General features: G+C 49.1%; 2 protein-coding genes across 5 annotated transcripts in view; one reads left to right on the top strand and one right to left on the bottom strand.

The window, feature by feature from the left end:
• The window catches only part of SLC12A5 (solute carrier family 12 member 5), a 40,765-nt gene extending 36,249 nt beyond the window's left edge, over positions 1 to 4,516 (top strand). For all 3 annotated transcript variants that reach the window (XM_066387633.1, XM_066387634.1, XM_066387635.1), the window contains exons 22-26: positions 615 to 734; positions 827 to 1,026; positions 1,328 to 1,342; positions 1,584 to 1,717; positions 1,913 to 4,516. In XM_066387633.1, the coding sequence (XP_066243730.1) occupies positions 615 to 734; positions 827 to 1,026; positions 1,328 to 1,342; positions 1,584 to 1,717; positions 1,913 to 2,004 (561 nt within the window). In that variant the 3' untranslated portion in view covers positions 2,005 to 4,516. The remainder of the gene's footprint in view (positions 1 to 614; positions 735 to 826; positions 1,027 to 1,327; positions 1,343 to 1,583; positions 1,718 to 1,912) is intronic.
• Positions 3,882 to 15,283, bottom strand: part of NCOA5 (nuclear receptor coactivator 5) — a 31,108-nt gene continuing 19,706 nt past the window's right edge. The window contains exons 3-8 of one of the 2 annotated variants that reach the window (XM_066387637.1): positions 14,915 to 15,220; positions 12,685 to 12,821; positions 11,554 to 11,680; positions 9,314 to 9,513; positions 7,663 to 7,983; positions 3,882 to 7,206 (exon numbers count right to left, since the gene is read on the bottom strand). In XM_066387637.1, coding sequence (XP_066243734.1) covers positions 6,617 to 7,206; positions 7,663 to 7,983; positions 9,314 to 9,513; positions 11,554 to 11,680; positions 12,685 to 12,821; positions 14,915 to 15,220 — 1,681 coding nt within the window. In that variant the 3' untranslated portion in view covers positions 3,882 to 6,616. Of the gene's footprint in view, positions 7,207 to 7,639; positions 7,984 to 9,313; positions 9,514 to 11,553; positions 11,681 to 12,684; positions 12,822 to 14,914; positions 15,221 to 15,283 lie in introns of both variants that reach the window. The other variant, XM_066387638.1, reaches the window with a different exon arrangement.

The following is a 15,283-nucleotide window of genomic DNA, read 5'->3' as shown; positions in this document are numbered from 1 at the left end:
GTGGGGGTAATGTGGGACCACTAGCCCCCTGGACTTTGTATGGAAGTCCTACCTTAGGGAGTAGGATCCTTGGGGAAATGAATGATGGTCCCCAGGGGCTGGGGACAAGAAAACCCTCAGAGGCGGGTGACAAGTTGCCTAGGGAATGGGTGGCAGATCTTACAGGTGAGGATGACAGACCATGGTTGATGGGTCTCCCAAGTGTGGACAATATATTTCTCAGATAGTGGTTGAAGGATCCTCAGGGGAATGAGTGGTGGGGTACCCCTTTGAGGTAGGAAGGATGGGTCCTCCAAGAATGTTATCCAGGGGTGATCATAAAAATTGTACATGTGCACTGACCAATCAGGCCTGACACTGGCCCATAGTGCTAAGGTGAAGCCCTGCAGGACCAGGTGTTAACTCTTTGGTGGCTGGACAGTGGGGAGGTCAGGCTCTGGAGGGAAGCTGGAGTAGGCAGGTCAGCGGGGCAGTAGCTACTGGGTATGGGAGCACTGCAGTATTTTAACACTGGTACCATTCCCGAAAATGTGCATCAGTTCTGGTGAGAGCTCTTTGTAGGGCATGGGTGGTAACTTCCAGCAGAGCTGGCACCATTGTTTGTCACTCCCTAGATTCAGAGTATCACAGATGAGTCTCGTGGCTCAATCCGGAGAAAGAATCCAGCCAACACTCGGCTCCGCCTCAACGTCCCAGAAGAGACAGCTGACAGCGAGGAGAAGCCAGAAGAGGAGGTATGCAGCCGCGGTGGTTTGGCTCTACCTGGTGGGAGCAGAACCTCCGGCCTCCGAAGGAGTCAAGTGCTGTCCCTTCGTTCATCCCTCAGGTGCAGCTGATCCATGACCAGAGTGCTCCCAGCTGCCCTAGCAGCTCACCATCCCCGGGGGAGGAGCCCGAGGGGGAGGGCGAGGCAGATCCTGAGAAGGTGCATCTCACCTGGACCAAGGACAAGTCTGTGGCAGAGAAGAATAAGGGTCCCAGTCCTGTCTCCTCTGAGGGCATCAAGGACTTCTTCAGCATGAAGCCGTACGGGTCTGAGTGCTCAGGGCTGGGGTTTGGGGTGAACCCACAGGATTCAGAATGGGTCCTGGGCTGGCAGTTGGAAGACCCAGGTCACCCCTTGTCTTGGTTTTCCCATCTGAGGACTCAGGGGTCAGGCCTGATTGCTAAGGGTCAGAACTCCCAGATACAGGTGAAGGAAGGGAGGCTGGGAGAGCAGGACTATGTGCAGTCACGGTGGATGATGGTGGCTCGAGTCCCTAGCCTCTCCTGCTTTTTTCTGACCCCTCTCTTTTCTTCCTCTTTGCTTCTCTTGTGTTTCCTGAAGGGAGTGGGAGAACTTGTAAGTGCTTCGGAATTTTTTATTCTCTTTCCTGGTTTGGCCAGTGTCCCTGCTCTCAATATATCATGAACCCTCAATTTGTGTCCCTTACCTTTGCGGACTCTGAATAGCCCAGATTGGAGAGGTCTAGGGTTGGTGGTCCCTGGCTTGCAAGAACCGGGTCCCAGCAGCCGGGTGCACCTCCAGCCGACTCTCCCCTCTCCAAGGCTCACGCGCTTTCCTCCCCACCTTCCTCCCACAGGAACCAGTCCAACGTGCGGCGCATGCACACAGCCGTGCGGCTGAACGAGGTCATTGTGAAGAAATCCCGGGATGCCAAACTTGTTTTGCTCAACATGCCTGGGCCTCCCCGCAACCGCAATGGTGACGAAAATTGTATCCTGGACTTAAAGCTGGTGGTGGGCGAGGGGGAGGGTAGGTGGACATCAGGGAACCTGGGTCCTAGCCCTAGGACCGAAGAGCTGGGCCGGTCCTGATTCAGGATCAGCACCTCGGACAGGGACGCAGGTCCAGCGTTCCCTGGCGGCCCAACGCGAGGAGGATGGGTCTTTCTCCTTGACCAGCGCTCAGATATGGAGTTCCTCGAGGTCCTCACCGAGCACCTGGACCGGGTGATGCTGGTCCGCGGCGGCGGCCGCGAAGTCATCACCATCTACTCCTGAGAGCCAGGACCTGCCACCCGGGCCCGAGCGCGCCCGGCCGCGGCCCCGGAGCCCTCACCGCGCCCCCCGACGCTGTCACCGTTTACATACAGACCCTGTGCCCGCGCCCTGGCCCCTTTCCCCGCTGCCTGAAGTCCGGAGGCCACGTCCGTTGGGGTTGACTCAGAGGGGACCGCTCCCACGTGAAGACCAGAGCCCCGTGGGCGCGCCGCTCTGTCGCCCCGGCTGCGCTGCCCTTTTTCTAAGCCGGGCCTCGCCCTACCGGAGAGAAGACGCTGCAATAAAGGTCGGGAGGAGGCGCGGAGAGGAGCCGGGGCTTTGAGGACCCCCAGGTAGTCCGCGTGGCCCCTTCTCCTCTTCCCACGGCCCGCCCGGGTCTATTCCGCCCTGTGCGCCGCCGCACTGCTCCTAGCTCGGCGGCCGGGCGCGCGGGGGGTGGAGCGCCTGCGCTCGGCCTTGTCCGCCGCCCTTCCCTGCGGAGCCTCGGGGCATGGGCTGGTCGAGCCTATACATAGTGTACAGGAGACATCGCGTGTATTTTTAACGTCCCCATATTTCTGTGACTAGAAGCGCAACGGACTTATCTCGCCACCGTCGAGCTCCCCTGCTGGGGGCGCCCGGGGGCGGCAGAGGCCTCAGGAAGCTGGATTTTCCTAGACGTCCGAGAGTTTGAGTGCAAAAGTGCTTTAGGCCCAGGCGGGAGTCCTGGTCCTGTTCCCCCGACACTCCCGCCCCGCTCTCGCTTCCTCGCCCTTTCCATGCTCCCTTGGCTTCTGATCCTTCCCTCATTTTCGGAGAGGAGGTGAGACGAGTGTCCAGCTTTTCCTGGATTCGCCTCCCAGCGGATGTGAGCTTCCCGTGCGGCTGCAGAGACGCTCGCAGCCTCTTCTCGGCTCTTATGCAAGATGGGGCCAGGATGGGGGACGGAGGGGCGCTCCGCAGGGGGAGACAGGGAGAGAGGCCTCGCCCCACCCAGGAAGCCCCGCCCCGTGCCTTCGCTGGGGGAGCAGGCGCCTCTCCCCAGTCGGCTGCTCCCCTTATCCCATGGCTCCTCGCCAAAGACTGAAATCAGGGAGCTGGAGGCGCCCCCTACCTGGAGTTTCCTCTCTGGGAACGGTGAGGGAGGAGGGGGCGATTTCGGAGTAGGTGCCGTACCCACCGGGGAGGCCCTAGCGCTGCGATGGTCTCTCCCTTATTCCCATCAGGCAGCTCCAGCCTCGGGGACCCAGCCACCTCCTCCGCGTTCCAGGGCGGGTCCTCGCTGTTTAGCAGCGGCCTCTAGTTGCGTCTCCCAGGCACCCGAGCCTGGAGGAGGGCTGGAGTCGCCCTGTGCTGTTCTTAGCGACTCTCTGCCCTCCTCCAACTAGGAGCCAAGCAAGGTCTTTGGCTCCTCCAACTTCAGTCCTTGGCGCTTCTGCTCCACCAGTCCGGTCAGAGGCGCCCTCTAATCCCTAGAGAAGGCTCATTGGCTGGGTTCCCTTCCCCCAGGGCACATTACCAAGGGGAACAGGCACTGCATGCTCCTTCCAGTGCCCTTTGGGACTGACTGGGTACAGTATCTTCAGCCCCAAGGCCCTGACATTCACACCTAGATAGATATCCTGCCCACCTCCCAGAGATGGGGCCACTAGGTACTCCTGACCTCACCACCTCCTTTCCTTTGAGCCCAAGGCAGAGAACTGGAGCTGGTACTGTCTAGACAGGGTCAGGTGTGGCCAGAGGTAGGTCTGGACGTTGGCCAGTTAGGCCAAGGCCTTTCTGAGGTTTGGTGATGGGACTAATAGACTCTTCCAGGAAGTAATCAGAAAGTTGGAGATGACACCAGCTCCTTGTTCCTTCCTCCAAGAGACTTCTTAGAATCATAGCCTGGTCTAGTCTTCTGGGGGCCTGAGCATTCAGGCTAAAGTGGTGGGCTGGGCAGAAGGGGGAGGGAGCTGTATTAACACCAACTAGGGAACCAAAGTTGCACTATCTGGGCCCAGACTGTCTGGTTGGCAAGAGCAGTTTCCGTTGATGAAAACAAATATCCCACAACAAAAACCCAAGTTTTCTGTGCTACATGTGCAATATTTGTTATGAATGTTATGTCATTCACCCAATCTCTTTATAATCATTGTAGCTAGATGTTTCATGTCCATCCAAGTGACTTTTATTCTGAGTGCAATATTTCAATAGCCTTGTAGTGATAACTAGTGTTGCTTTTGTTTTAGATGACCTATGTGCAGGGCAATGCAATGAAGTTGAAAACCCTTGTAAATAGGAGAGGTTGCAAACCAAATCAAGAGTATTTATTACTATTATTAGGCCTGCCTTTAATTTTCAGTGTGTTTCAGTATTCCGCATTCTGCCTCAGTATTGATCTTGTGTTTTTTGTGCCAATATGAAAAGGAGAGGGTTGGTTCTTTCCTTTATTGTTGAATGCTCCCATTTAATGCTTTATAGCTTTTACTGTATTAATTTTTTAGACTCCCGTCTGCACAAAATGCAATAAAAATAATTTTATTATACCCTTCATGGCCTTAGGTGTGCTATTTGGACACGAGCTGGTAAGAATTTGAGGTGGGAAGAGGGTTACTCAACATGGCTCTCCAGGAGGACCCCAAACTCATATCAGAAACGACCTTCACTGATAGAGGATGGGTTGATCTTCCAGGTCTGGTTGCTGTTAGTGTGATGACAGTTTGGGGCCCTGTCTTAGAGGGCAGCAGGGCCTAGTAGAGAACACCATACCAAATCATCTCCTATGAGGCAGCGAGCATTGACTAGTCAGGTTCAGCACTACCTGCACAATGGTCCCTAACTCACTGGAGGTTTTGTGCCTATCACTTTATCACACCCACCCCGTTTCCTGATGGGGCTGGCTACTATTAAATGCTCTCTAAGGCTCCTGCAACTCTATGGTTCTGCCAACTCCTGCATATCAGGCAGAACAGAGTAGCAACTGGGATGAAACTGAAATAGGAGTGCCTCACTCCACTGGACAGAAAGGGCCTCCATGGTCCTGTTTTCCTTTCCTAGGAGAGGACAAGCCTGCAGACACACTGGGCGTCGACCACAAACAAGGATGTTTAACACAGCATTATAATTAGCCAGCAGGCTTCTACTCTGAACTGTTATTAAAGCTTCCAACTAGGTGAGCCGAAGAGAAGCTCAAATTAAGAAGTTCCGAGGCCTGAGCATAGGTTGAGGACAAGAGGGGCAGGACAAAATGACAGAAGGAAACCTGTCAGAGCTCCATCAGGGACCCTCACCTCCCAGCCCTGGGAGGGGATGTCCTGAAAAGAGGTCCTGCAGAGTCACAACCAAAAAAGATGACACAGATTTTCCTTTTTCATTTTAATTAAAAAGTAATCATCTCATCTTATTAACAACACAAGAGTTCCAAAGAGGGGAAAACACTATATAACACAAACAGAACAGAAAATGCTGCCGTCTGGGGACCTTGAGTTTTTGAAGCCATTGTTTGCTCGGCCACTGGCAGGGACTCAGCTGAAGTCATTGCTCTCCCTCGTCCCTGCCGGGCCCCTGAAGACTGATTCACAGGCCTCTAGCGAGCTCCATCCCTAGGGAGAGGGCAGCTTCCTTTGGCTCTATTTAGAGCAGCAGCCAGCCCTCCCTCTAATAATTTCACTCTGGTTCAAAAACCATGAATGGCCTCCTGTACCAAGAACATGTCCAGCTACCAAAAGTCCAACATCAACACCGTCCCTACCTCCAGCTATGCAGAAAACAGAACAAAAGTCCAGATAAAGACGAGATTGATTCTGAGCCAAATGCTCAAAACAATCACTGAAAAAATGGGTGCTCAATGCCAGAGTCTAGAGTTGCCTTCTCAGAACCGCTGGAGAGGGAGAGGCCGACAGAAATGCTCAGGGGGTGAGAGGGGTTGGGGCCCAGATTCACAGTTCATGTTAAACTGCTGGTGACTGGATATTCAGTCCACAGGAGATCCTCCAATGAAATAAAAGCAAAAGAGAAAAATGAGAAAACCCCAAACCAACAATACTGGGCCAGGCAGAAAAGTGTGTCTGCCATGGACACTCTTAACCTCAAGCAGACGCTTGAACATGGGAGGCGGTGCAGCGCCACCAAGCCTGCCTGGCCGACTGCGATGTAGCCCCAGGCAGCAGCTGCAGACAGGAGCTGGCACTCTGGCTGGCCTGTGTGAGGCTGGGAAATGAACAAGGACGGGGGCTACTGACACGTAAATGCCATTCTGAATGCACCCATTTGGGGCTTGGCTTTTTCTTCCCCCATCCCCCCAAATCCAGCTGACAGACCAGAGAAACCCACGCTCAAAACCCATGAAATATGAACTGAGCCCAGACACCTACACTGCCACCCAAGTGACCCCAGAAATTTATTATTTTTTTTTACAAAAAAACAACACAACAACAACAAAAAATATACCCAAATGCAGTATAAACTCTGACTCTGGAAGGAATAAGCAACACAGCCTTGGGTAGAAGAGAGCAGGTGGTAGAAACTTAGGACATCTGATGTGACCTTGATAGGCGCAGAGAACACCCTCCAAATAACTATTAGAACGCAGTGGGCAGGAGGCAGCCAGGCCTGGGAGGCTGAGAGGGCTGGGAGGAGGCGAGCCGGAGCCTCAGTAGGGCCTCTGGAACGAGCCCATGGGCGCCGGGGGCCGCCCCACCTGTGCTGTGGTCTGGCTGACCAGGTGGGACAGGGCAGGGCCACTCTGGAGCAGGGTGTCCAGAGCCTTCTGTACACTTGGATTGTCAAAGTTGATACCTGTGGAAGACACAGGCCTCTGGCTGGCTATGCTGCTGGCAGGTGCCAGGCGACTGGAGGGCTGGCCAAAGAGCCCTTGGGAAGGAGCCCCAGGCCTGGGGCCCATGTTCCGAGCAGATCCTGCCTGTCCCAAAATGTTTGGAGGCTGATTGCCAGAGGCCTGTGATCTTTGCTGAGGCTGGCTGTTTGCTGCTGTGGAAAAATTCTGGTTCGGGGTGTTTCCGGCAGCGACAGAGGGAGATGCAGAGCTGCTATTGGCCGCAACCGTGCCACTATTGAAGAGGCTGAGGATTTTGGCCTGAAGCTCTTGCTGGGAGGTGGAGGGTGCAGCTGGAGTGGGTGTAGCAGAGGGGAGCACTTGGCCGCTCTGGAGCGGTTGGGAACTTGGTTGTGTCTTCAGCGAGGCAACCGAGGTCGCCCCGAGTGGTTGGCGGGAAATCGGGCCTGGAAGACAGAAGGAGGAGGTATCTAGTTCAAAGTACCCTCTGTGGGCAGGAGGCTTAGCAACCAGGGACAAACAATAATCACTGATCACAACCACATAGTACACAGACCATGACATCAAGTTCCCAAACGGGCCACTCCATAGTATGGGCTATCTCCAGAAGACAGCCTCGTTCCCCCAGAGAACTACTTAAAAAAAACAAAGGGCATCACCTGGGTTACCAGGGAGCCAGCAATACCAGTCTACCCATCAGATTAACTACAGGGATCAGAATTCCATACCCAAACATTAAGTTATCATTACATCAGCATAAAGGCCCACAGGCAAACTTAAGGGATGGGCTCATTTCCCTTCCCCAGCCCAAAGAGCCCTGGGCCTCCCACCCTCCCCACAGAGCCTGGGAATTAGAGAAATGCAGAGTCAGAACTTCACCTCGGCCCTGCCACGTAGCTCACCAGGCAGAGAGTCGGTGCTGCTCCTCATAAGCCGCTCCTTCCTCTCTCGCAGGTAGTTGATGATCTTGTCAGTCTCTTCGGCAGTGAGGTACCTGTTGTCTGCCAGCAGGTTGAGGAGGCTTTGGATGGCTGGAGGATGGCCCCCGCGCACTCCTTCTTCAGGGCCCCCTCGCTCTCTTTCCTGAAGAATGGCCTCATTGGCCATCTTGGCTGCCTGTCTGGCAATCTCCTCTCTTTCCTTTTCCCGGCACTCATTTTTGTACCGCTCATAATTTCTGGCAACCAGGACCATGGCGTCTGCCTGGGGCATGTTGCGGTGCTCTGTAGGAGGGAATGATGCAAGTTATTTTCTCCCATAACAATGTCAGTGCCCACCTGCTGAACTCAACAAAGACTTTCCTAACCCCAAAGCAGCAAGAAAACCATTTTGGTAACAAAAAGCATTGGGATATAGGGTTGAGGAGGGGGAAGGAGATGGGACTGGGAAGATAGGTGAATGGATTGCTCTGGTGGGGAATGCACATCTTTGTACAGAGTTGGTTCTTTGTGGAAATCTTAGATCACAGACTTGTAGTAAAATCCAAAGAACACGAGTCTCCCACAGATTCAAAAAGACCACATGGGGAATAACCAGAGGCAGGCCGCAGGGGGTTAAAAAGCCCTTCTGTAAAACCTGGCTTTCCACTGTACTTCTCAGGATAGAGCTGGCCTACTGTTTTTGAATTCCTAAGTTCAAAGGTCATAGATTAAGACCAAATTGTGACCATAAATAACCTCCTCTGCTCACCCTTGGGCAACATGATTTACAGGGTGGTGAGAAGACTTCTTAGAACTTTATGTATAAATGAACTCACACATCTTGAGGACTAATTCTCAGAGAGACAAATGACCCACTGGAGAACCTTATGTATTTTATGGTTATGGGTAATAGAGATCAGGCAAAGAGATATCTTGAGTGTGGTGGGAAGAGTCTATGCTGCAAGAACAACAAGCAGGGCATCAGTTGGCTGAGTCTCAACATTCTGGGTGCAAGGTACTAAAAGCCACGTCAGGGGAGGACTTCGAGGAATATATCTTTGGCTTTTAAATGCAGGCCCCTCCCTGCTCTCCCAGTTCCTTGCCCAGCACACTTAGAAACAGTGTCCCAACCTCTGCTTGTACTTCCTATCCCCCATTAGAATGTCTGGGAAAGGCAAGGGTTCTATTGCACTCAGTGTAACATGCGCCAGAGGTGTGCTGGGAGTTCTCACTGGGGAGAGCCGACTGCATCTCTCTGCCCCACTCTCCCTGAAGTGACTTCACATTGGTGGCCCGAACCAGGACATGATGAGAGCATGTGCACCATGGAAATCACCAAATGCTATAAACCACACTACTCCATCTCCTCACCCAGAACTGGCTGTTAAACACTTGCCAGCACACCACTGTATATATAAGTAAGGGCTAAGAACTGTATCCACTACTAAAAGACTATCAGACAACTAAATGACTAAGTAAATTAAATCTCTTCTAGTGCACTTATTAAAGGGCCCTGCCAAATTTGAGCTGATATTCATGAGTCATTTGCCCAAAACATGCTGCTTCTAAGACATGAAAAAATTAATGGACTAGTGACTACCTTTGGAATTTTGACCCACTTGGGCCTCCATACCTTGTGGGGTTCCAAACATGATGTTGACTGTGCAGGAGCGGTGAATCTGGTGTTGCTGGGTGATGACAATAGCAAAAGGAGACCCTCCCCGGCTAACATCCTCCAAGGCCTGCGACAGTGAAACCTCTGTGTTGAGGAAGATCAAGTCCACTACCATGCCTAGGTCTCGTACCTTCCGCCCCACAGATTCAGCATAATCTCTGTAGAAACAAACAGGATCCAGATGAGTCTTCCGAGACTAAGTCCCCATCTGCACACGGTTGCCAGCTGTGTGTGCGCCTCTGGAGAGTTCAAGTCCTAGCCCACCCAGTGTCTCCCTAGTGCCCTCTTCAGGCTCCAAGGCTCTAGACTATTTCCTTCCGTGTATACTGGCTCAGAATGATCACATATTAAGTTGCTGGGAGCAGAGTACTTAATAGCCAGGTCCTCCTCTTGATTCTCTAGTCCAGTGGTCCTTTCTATTTACTTAATTTTTTTTTAATTTATTGATTTTAGCAAGAGAAAGGGAGAGAGAGACAGGAACATCAATCTACTCCCACATGTGCTCTGACCTGGGGATTGAATTGGCAACCTCTGTGCTTCAGGACAACACTCTACCCGACCGAGCTATCCGGCCAGGGCCCTAGTGGTCCTTTCTTCACGCCCTCTCACTGCCTAAGACACAGCTGTCTTTGGGGAGTTGCAGAACGGCGGGGAAAGCATGGGCTTTCATGCTGGAAAGATGGGCTTGCATCTCAGTTCTAACACTGACAGAGTGAAGCTTTAAGCAGATCCCTTTACCTCTTACAAACCTCAGTTTCTTTACCAATAAAACAGGAATAATATGGCTCAGCTCCTATGTCATTTCCTTGACCTTCTCTCCAATTTAAATTAGATCCTTCATATATTTCTTCTCATAGGACTCATCACCAATACATCTGCCCAACTAGGGTGTAAGCTCTGTAAGAGGAAGGGACTGTGTGTTGCTTACCACTATAGTTCCAGTACCTGGCATCTGCCATACATACATACACAAACACACCCATACACATACAAAAAAAAAAAAAAATCGCTGAATGAATACACATATACCCCGATTATTGTGAGGATTAAAGATAATTTATGTAAAGCGCCTAGCATGGAGGCAGCACAGAGTAAGTTGTTCAGAAAGTAATAGCTATTGTCACATGTCAAACAACCCCCCACCTCCATTTCCACAGGGAAAGTGGCACCTGTCTGTAAGCAAGGCAGCTCAGCTCAGAGCCTGTGAACTCTGCCTGCTGCTTTGTGTCCCAACACCTACTTCTCTAGCCTATGCCTTAAAATGAGCTCTTTAACCCAAGACTGCTAGAAATACATGAAGTTATTTACTAGTCACGTGGGGAAGAACACATAGCTACTGCCATGCCTGCAAGCTGCTATCCCTCCTTCTGCTTCTTTGTTCCATACCTCTTGAAGGAAAGCATGTAAAATGGAGGTGGAGTAAACAGTGCTATGAACTCTGGACTGACTAGCATGGTCACCTAACAGTTCTGCAAGGCCATGGCGCTCACACAGAAGGCTTGGTACATGGCTGACAAACGTAGAGTTGTGCCTCCTCACGTATTGGGGACTTGGGATTGTCTTGTGCAGGGGGCATCTCCTGCTCTGCCTGTCCAGCATCTAGTCTTGCCTTGGTTTTCCTTTGGAAAGGTACCCCTTTCTAACTCCGCTCACATGGCTCCACAGGACCAATCCCACCTTTTGCTCTAGGAATGGGTATATACGACTTAGCGCTGGACAGTCCAGGCATCACAGTACCACTGGCCAAAGTGACTAGTCCAGCCAATGGAAAGTGAGCTGGGTCCGTCCAATGAGAAACAATTCTAAGACTTTAAGTGAAAGCACTGGAAAGAAGCAGCTCCTTTCTCACTGCATATGCTAAGCCCAGAAGATACACATCTAAGGCCAGAGCCACTCTGCCTCTTAGAGCAGAATGCCTGTCTGATAATGAAGGCAACACAGAGACCAAAAACATGGCTTGACCCTGCCCTGAATGTGGCCATGCCTGAACTTCCCAAGCAAACTAAAGTTTCCCTTTGGTGTCTAAGCCAGTTTGCAATGGGTTTCCTGTCACCTACAACTAAAAGAACTCTGGCTAAGACAGCACAGCAATGCCAGAATACACAGACCAAGTTCAGTGGGTAGGGCTGTCAAGAGGGAGCTGAATTTCAATTCTGACCTTTCCCTTTACTCAGGAGAAATATCCAAAGAGTTCTTACTTAGTCTGCTTGTTGACCACAATCACAGAACAATCAACAGGCCTCTCAGCATCAAAGCGTCTCTGGATTTCTTCAAAATATTGACGATAAAGCTCTTCTCTACGCCGTTCTTCACGTTTCAAACGCTCTGCAAAACACCACCAGGGAAAATGGAAATATGAACTGTGTTTTCTATAAAAATAAGTCACAGGCTTTATTTGAATCCTGGACTACACATAGGCAAAGGTCTTAACACACACTCACTCCCTGCTCCCTGCATTGATCCTCTAGACTTGATCCCAAAAGTAACCATTAGTATTATTTTTCACTATTATAAATTCATTGAAATGGAACGGTTGGATGAAAGGGCATGGTCATTCTAATGCTTCATATGATATATACTGCCACACTGTCCTCTAGAGAGGCTCCTACTAATTTATTTCTCTACAGGGGTGAATTACCTAGTGATATTTCTCCACATCTTAGTCACAATTGAATTCTGTCATTTAAAAAAATTCCCGCTAACTTGACAGATAAAAGATGGTATTTTCTATTGTAATTTGCATTTTTGGGACAACTATTTAAGACCTTTTATTGACAGGTACCTGCAAATTTTCTTATTTTGGGGGAAAAATCATGTAGCAAAGTTTTATTATAAATTAAAAATGAGGTTCTTCACTGGACAGATATGAAGCAATTAAAAAAAATCTTTTAAGACATATTGAGAAAACCATACTTTTAAAAAACAAGTTTATCTTTATCTAAAAAAGAGACGCTGTTAGGTAAAAATTATAACTAAAACAAATGAAAAAATCCCAAACCTCATGCTGCATAGATAATGAAGGTAGTTGTAGTAGTTCTTTGTTCAATGGGCAAAAAGCAAGCAACCTCTAAGCTCCAATCTTTTATTTCTTATTGCTGGAATTTCACATTTATTTCTTCTTGTTGAATGGTTAAACCAGATGATACTAATTTGCATTTAAAAAATTTTCACAGGAAATGCTCCCTACATACCCATTAGGTTATCTGCATCTTCTTTTTTTTTCATGACTGCTTAGCCCAGTCATTAACCCTCTTCAGCTGGTTATCAGTTTCCCTTTCTTTTGTAAAGTATCCACCAATAACAGAAATGAACTGTTTCTGGTACTTTACCTTTTGCACGAGACTGACTTTCTGGGCCTGGAGGGCCTCGTCCATCAAAGCTGTCTCTGTAACGGTCAAAGTAAGAGTCATCCTTTCTCCTGCTGTAGTCATCCATTCTCAGGTATCGATCATAGGAGCTCTCTCTCCTGTAAAGTTAAAGAAATTTGAACAAAATTAAAATTGTCCTAAACCTGCGAAAATCAGATACAAAGAATTCTTTAAGACCCAGTTCCATGTGTGGAAGTAAGCACAGTTAGGTATAGGACTTCGGGATTAAACAAATGAGTTTGGACAGGCAGGCCTTGAAAATAGTGAGGGTTCTGTTCTAGACCACCGCAATAGAGCAGGTATTGCAAAAAAGGGAAGAAAGGGAGTCTTAACCCATTTGCTGGGGGAGGGTCTTGCCTTCAACATGTGAAGCACAATAAAATGAGGTATGCCTGTACCTCAGGTTCACTGTTTATCAGCTCTGCAGCTGCAACTGAGTTCAGCTATGAGTAAGTTAACCTGCCTTGCAAAATCATTGAACGTACAGAAAATTCTGAGCATAATTCCTAGCATAAAGCAAAGCAAACCAAAATAACTGGTGGCAGTATTTAAAAATTTTTTTCCATTGATTCGTGTGAGAGAAAGAAAGGAAGAGCTAGAGAGAGAAACATCAACTTGTTGTTCCACTTAGTTGTGTGCTCACTGACTGCTTCTCGTATGTGCCCTGACCAGGGTTACTACCTGTGACCTCTGGTGCCAGGCTGACGCTTTATTCACTGAGTCACATGGTTTTGTGGAACCATTTCAAGCTCCCCATCTCCCATCCCTTTTCCTGAGTTTTTTAAAATTTGTGGTTTGAAAAAATATGTATACATACAATAATTTTACATCATCCTGAACAGAATACTCTGGACACTCTACACTCATTAAGAACTAACTCTTCATGCCCCATTCCTACAACCTCTAATCTATTTTCTATCTCTATGAATTTGCATTTTCCAGATACTTCATATAAATGGAATAATATGATAGTTGTATTCTGTGTCTGTCTGGCTTATTTCACTTAGCATAATGTTTTCAAGGTCCATTCATGTAGCAGGTAGTAGCATTACTTTCCTTTTTATGGCTGAATACTGTCCTCCCCCCCCACACCCTTCTCTTCTAAGTGAGAGGAGGGGAGATAGACAGAATCCTGCATATGCTTCGAACGAGATCCATCCAGCAACCCCCATCTGGGCCCGATGCTCTGCCCATCTGGGGCAATGCTTGTAACCAAGCTATTTTTAGAGCCTGAGGCAAAGGTTCCATAGAGCCATCCTCAGTCCCTGGGGCCAATGCACATGAACCAATCAAGAAATGACTGTGGGAGGGAGAGAGGGTGGGAGAGAGGAAGGGGGAGGGGTGGAGAAGCAGATGGTTGCTTCTCTTGTGTGCTCTGACTGGGAATTGATCATGGGATATCCACATGCTGGGCCAATGCTCTACCACTGAGCAAACTAGCCAGGGCTGAATACTATTCTATTGCATGGATATATCATTTTTTATCTATCTACTGATGGGCTCTGGATTGTGTCTATCTTTTGGTTACTGTGAATAGTGCTGCTGTGTCTTAAGTTCCTCTTTCCAATTCTTTTGGGTATACTCAGGATCTATCAGAATTGACAGATCGCAGCAATTCTGCTGTATTTATAACTTTCTGAGGAACTGCCAAACTGTTTTCCATAGTGGCCACACTACTTTACATTCCTACCAGCAATGTAAAATAGGGTTCCAATTTCTCCACACCTCACCAACACTTGCTATTTTTTTTAATTAAAAAAAAATATATATATATATCTATCTATTACAGCCGTCCTAGTAGGTATGAAGTAGTAGCTCTGTGGCTTAGATGTGCATTTCCATGATGACTAATGATGTTTTCCCACATTTCCATGATGACTAAAGCATATTTTCCCACATTTATTGGACATTTGTGTTTTCCGTGCTTTGGCACTGCTAAAACAATTTGCACTCCACCTTTTTCCATTTGCACAATGTTGCCTTTCATGGGCCAAGGGGAGAGACCCAGATTCATTAATTAATTTGTTGAGCAGCCTACCTGCTATTTGATAGATATTGGGAATACAAGGCTGATAAAGTCAACTGCTCTTTAGAGCTTTCAATTAGTTTAACAGAACACACATAAAACAGACTGTTACAAAAGAAAAAAAAAAAGAAAACAAAACCCCAAGCAGAATAGCTGTTCATGTACCTGTACATGGGATCTCGGGAGTCTCTCATATCTCTGTATCTGTCGTACACGGGATCTCGATGATCTCGAAAATCCCTAGAGTCTCTTAGATCACGGAAGTCTCTAAGATCCCTCATGTCCCGAGCATCACGCATACTTCTGCTGTCTCTGTGATCCCGAACGTCTCTATCTCTGTGGTCCCGCAAGTCTCTGCTATCCCGGGCATCCCGGCCATTTCTGCCATCCCTGGGCTCTCTCCTTGGACTTCCTCGAATTGGGGATCGATCACGTCTTGTATCCCGACCGTCTCCAAAGCCATACGGATCTCTGTGGGAGGCAGTAAGAAGATGCTCAGACAAAGAAATCGAAGAAGGCTATCCCTTCAGCTCT

Source organism: Saccopteryx leptura, chromosome 5, assembly GCF_036850995.1.
Source record: "Saccopteryx leptura isolate mSacLep1 chromosome 5, mSacLep1_pri_phased_curated, whole genome shotgun sequence".
Classification (NCBI taxonomy): Eukaryota; Metazoa; Chordata; class Mammalia; order Chiroptera; family Emballonuridae; genus Saccopteryx; species Saccopteryx leptura.
The sequence above is the reverse complement of the archived record's forward strand: the minus strand, read 5'-3'. Positions and strand labels throughout refer to the sequence as shown.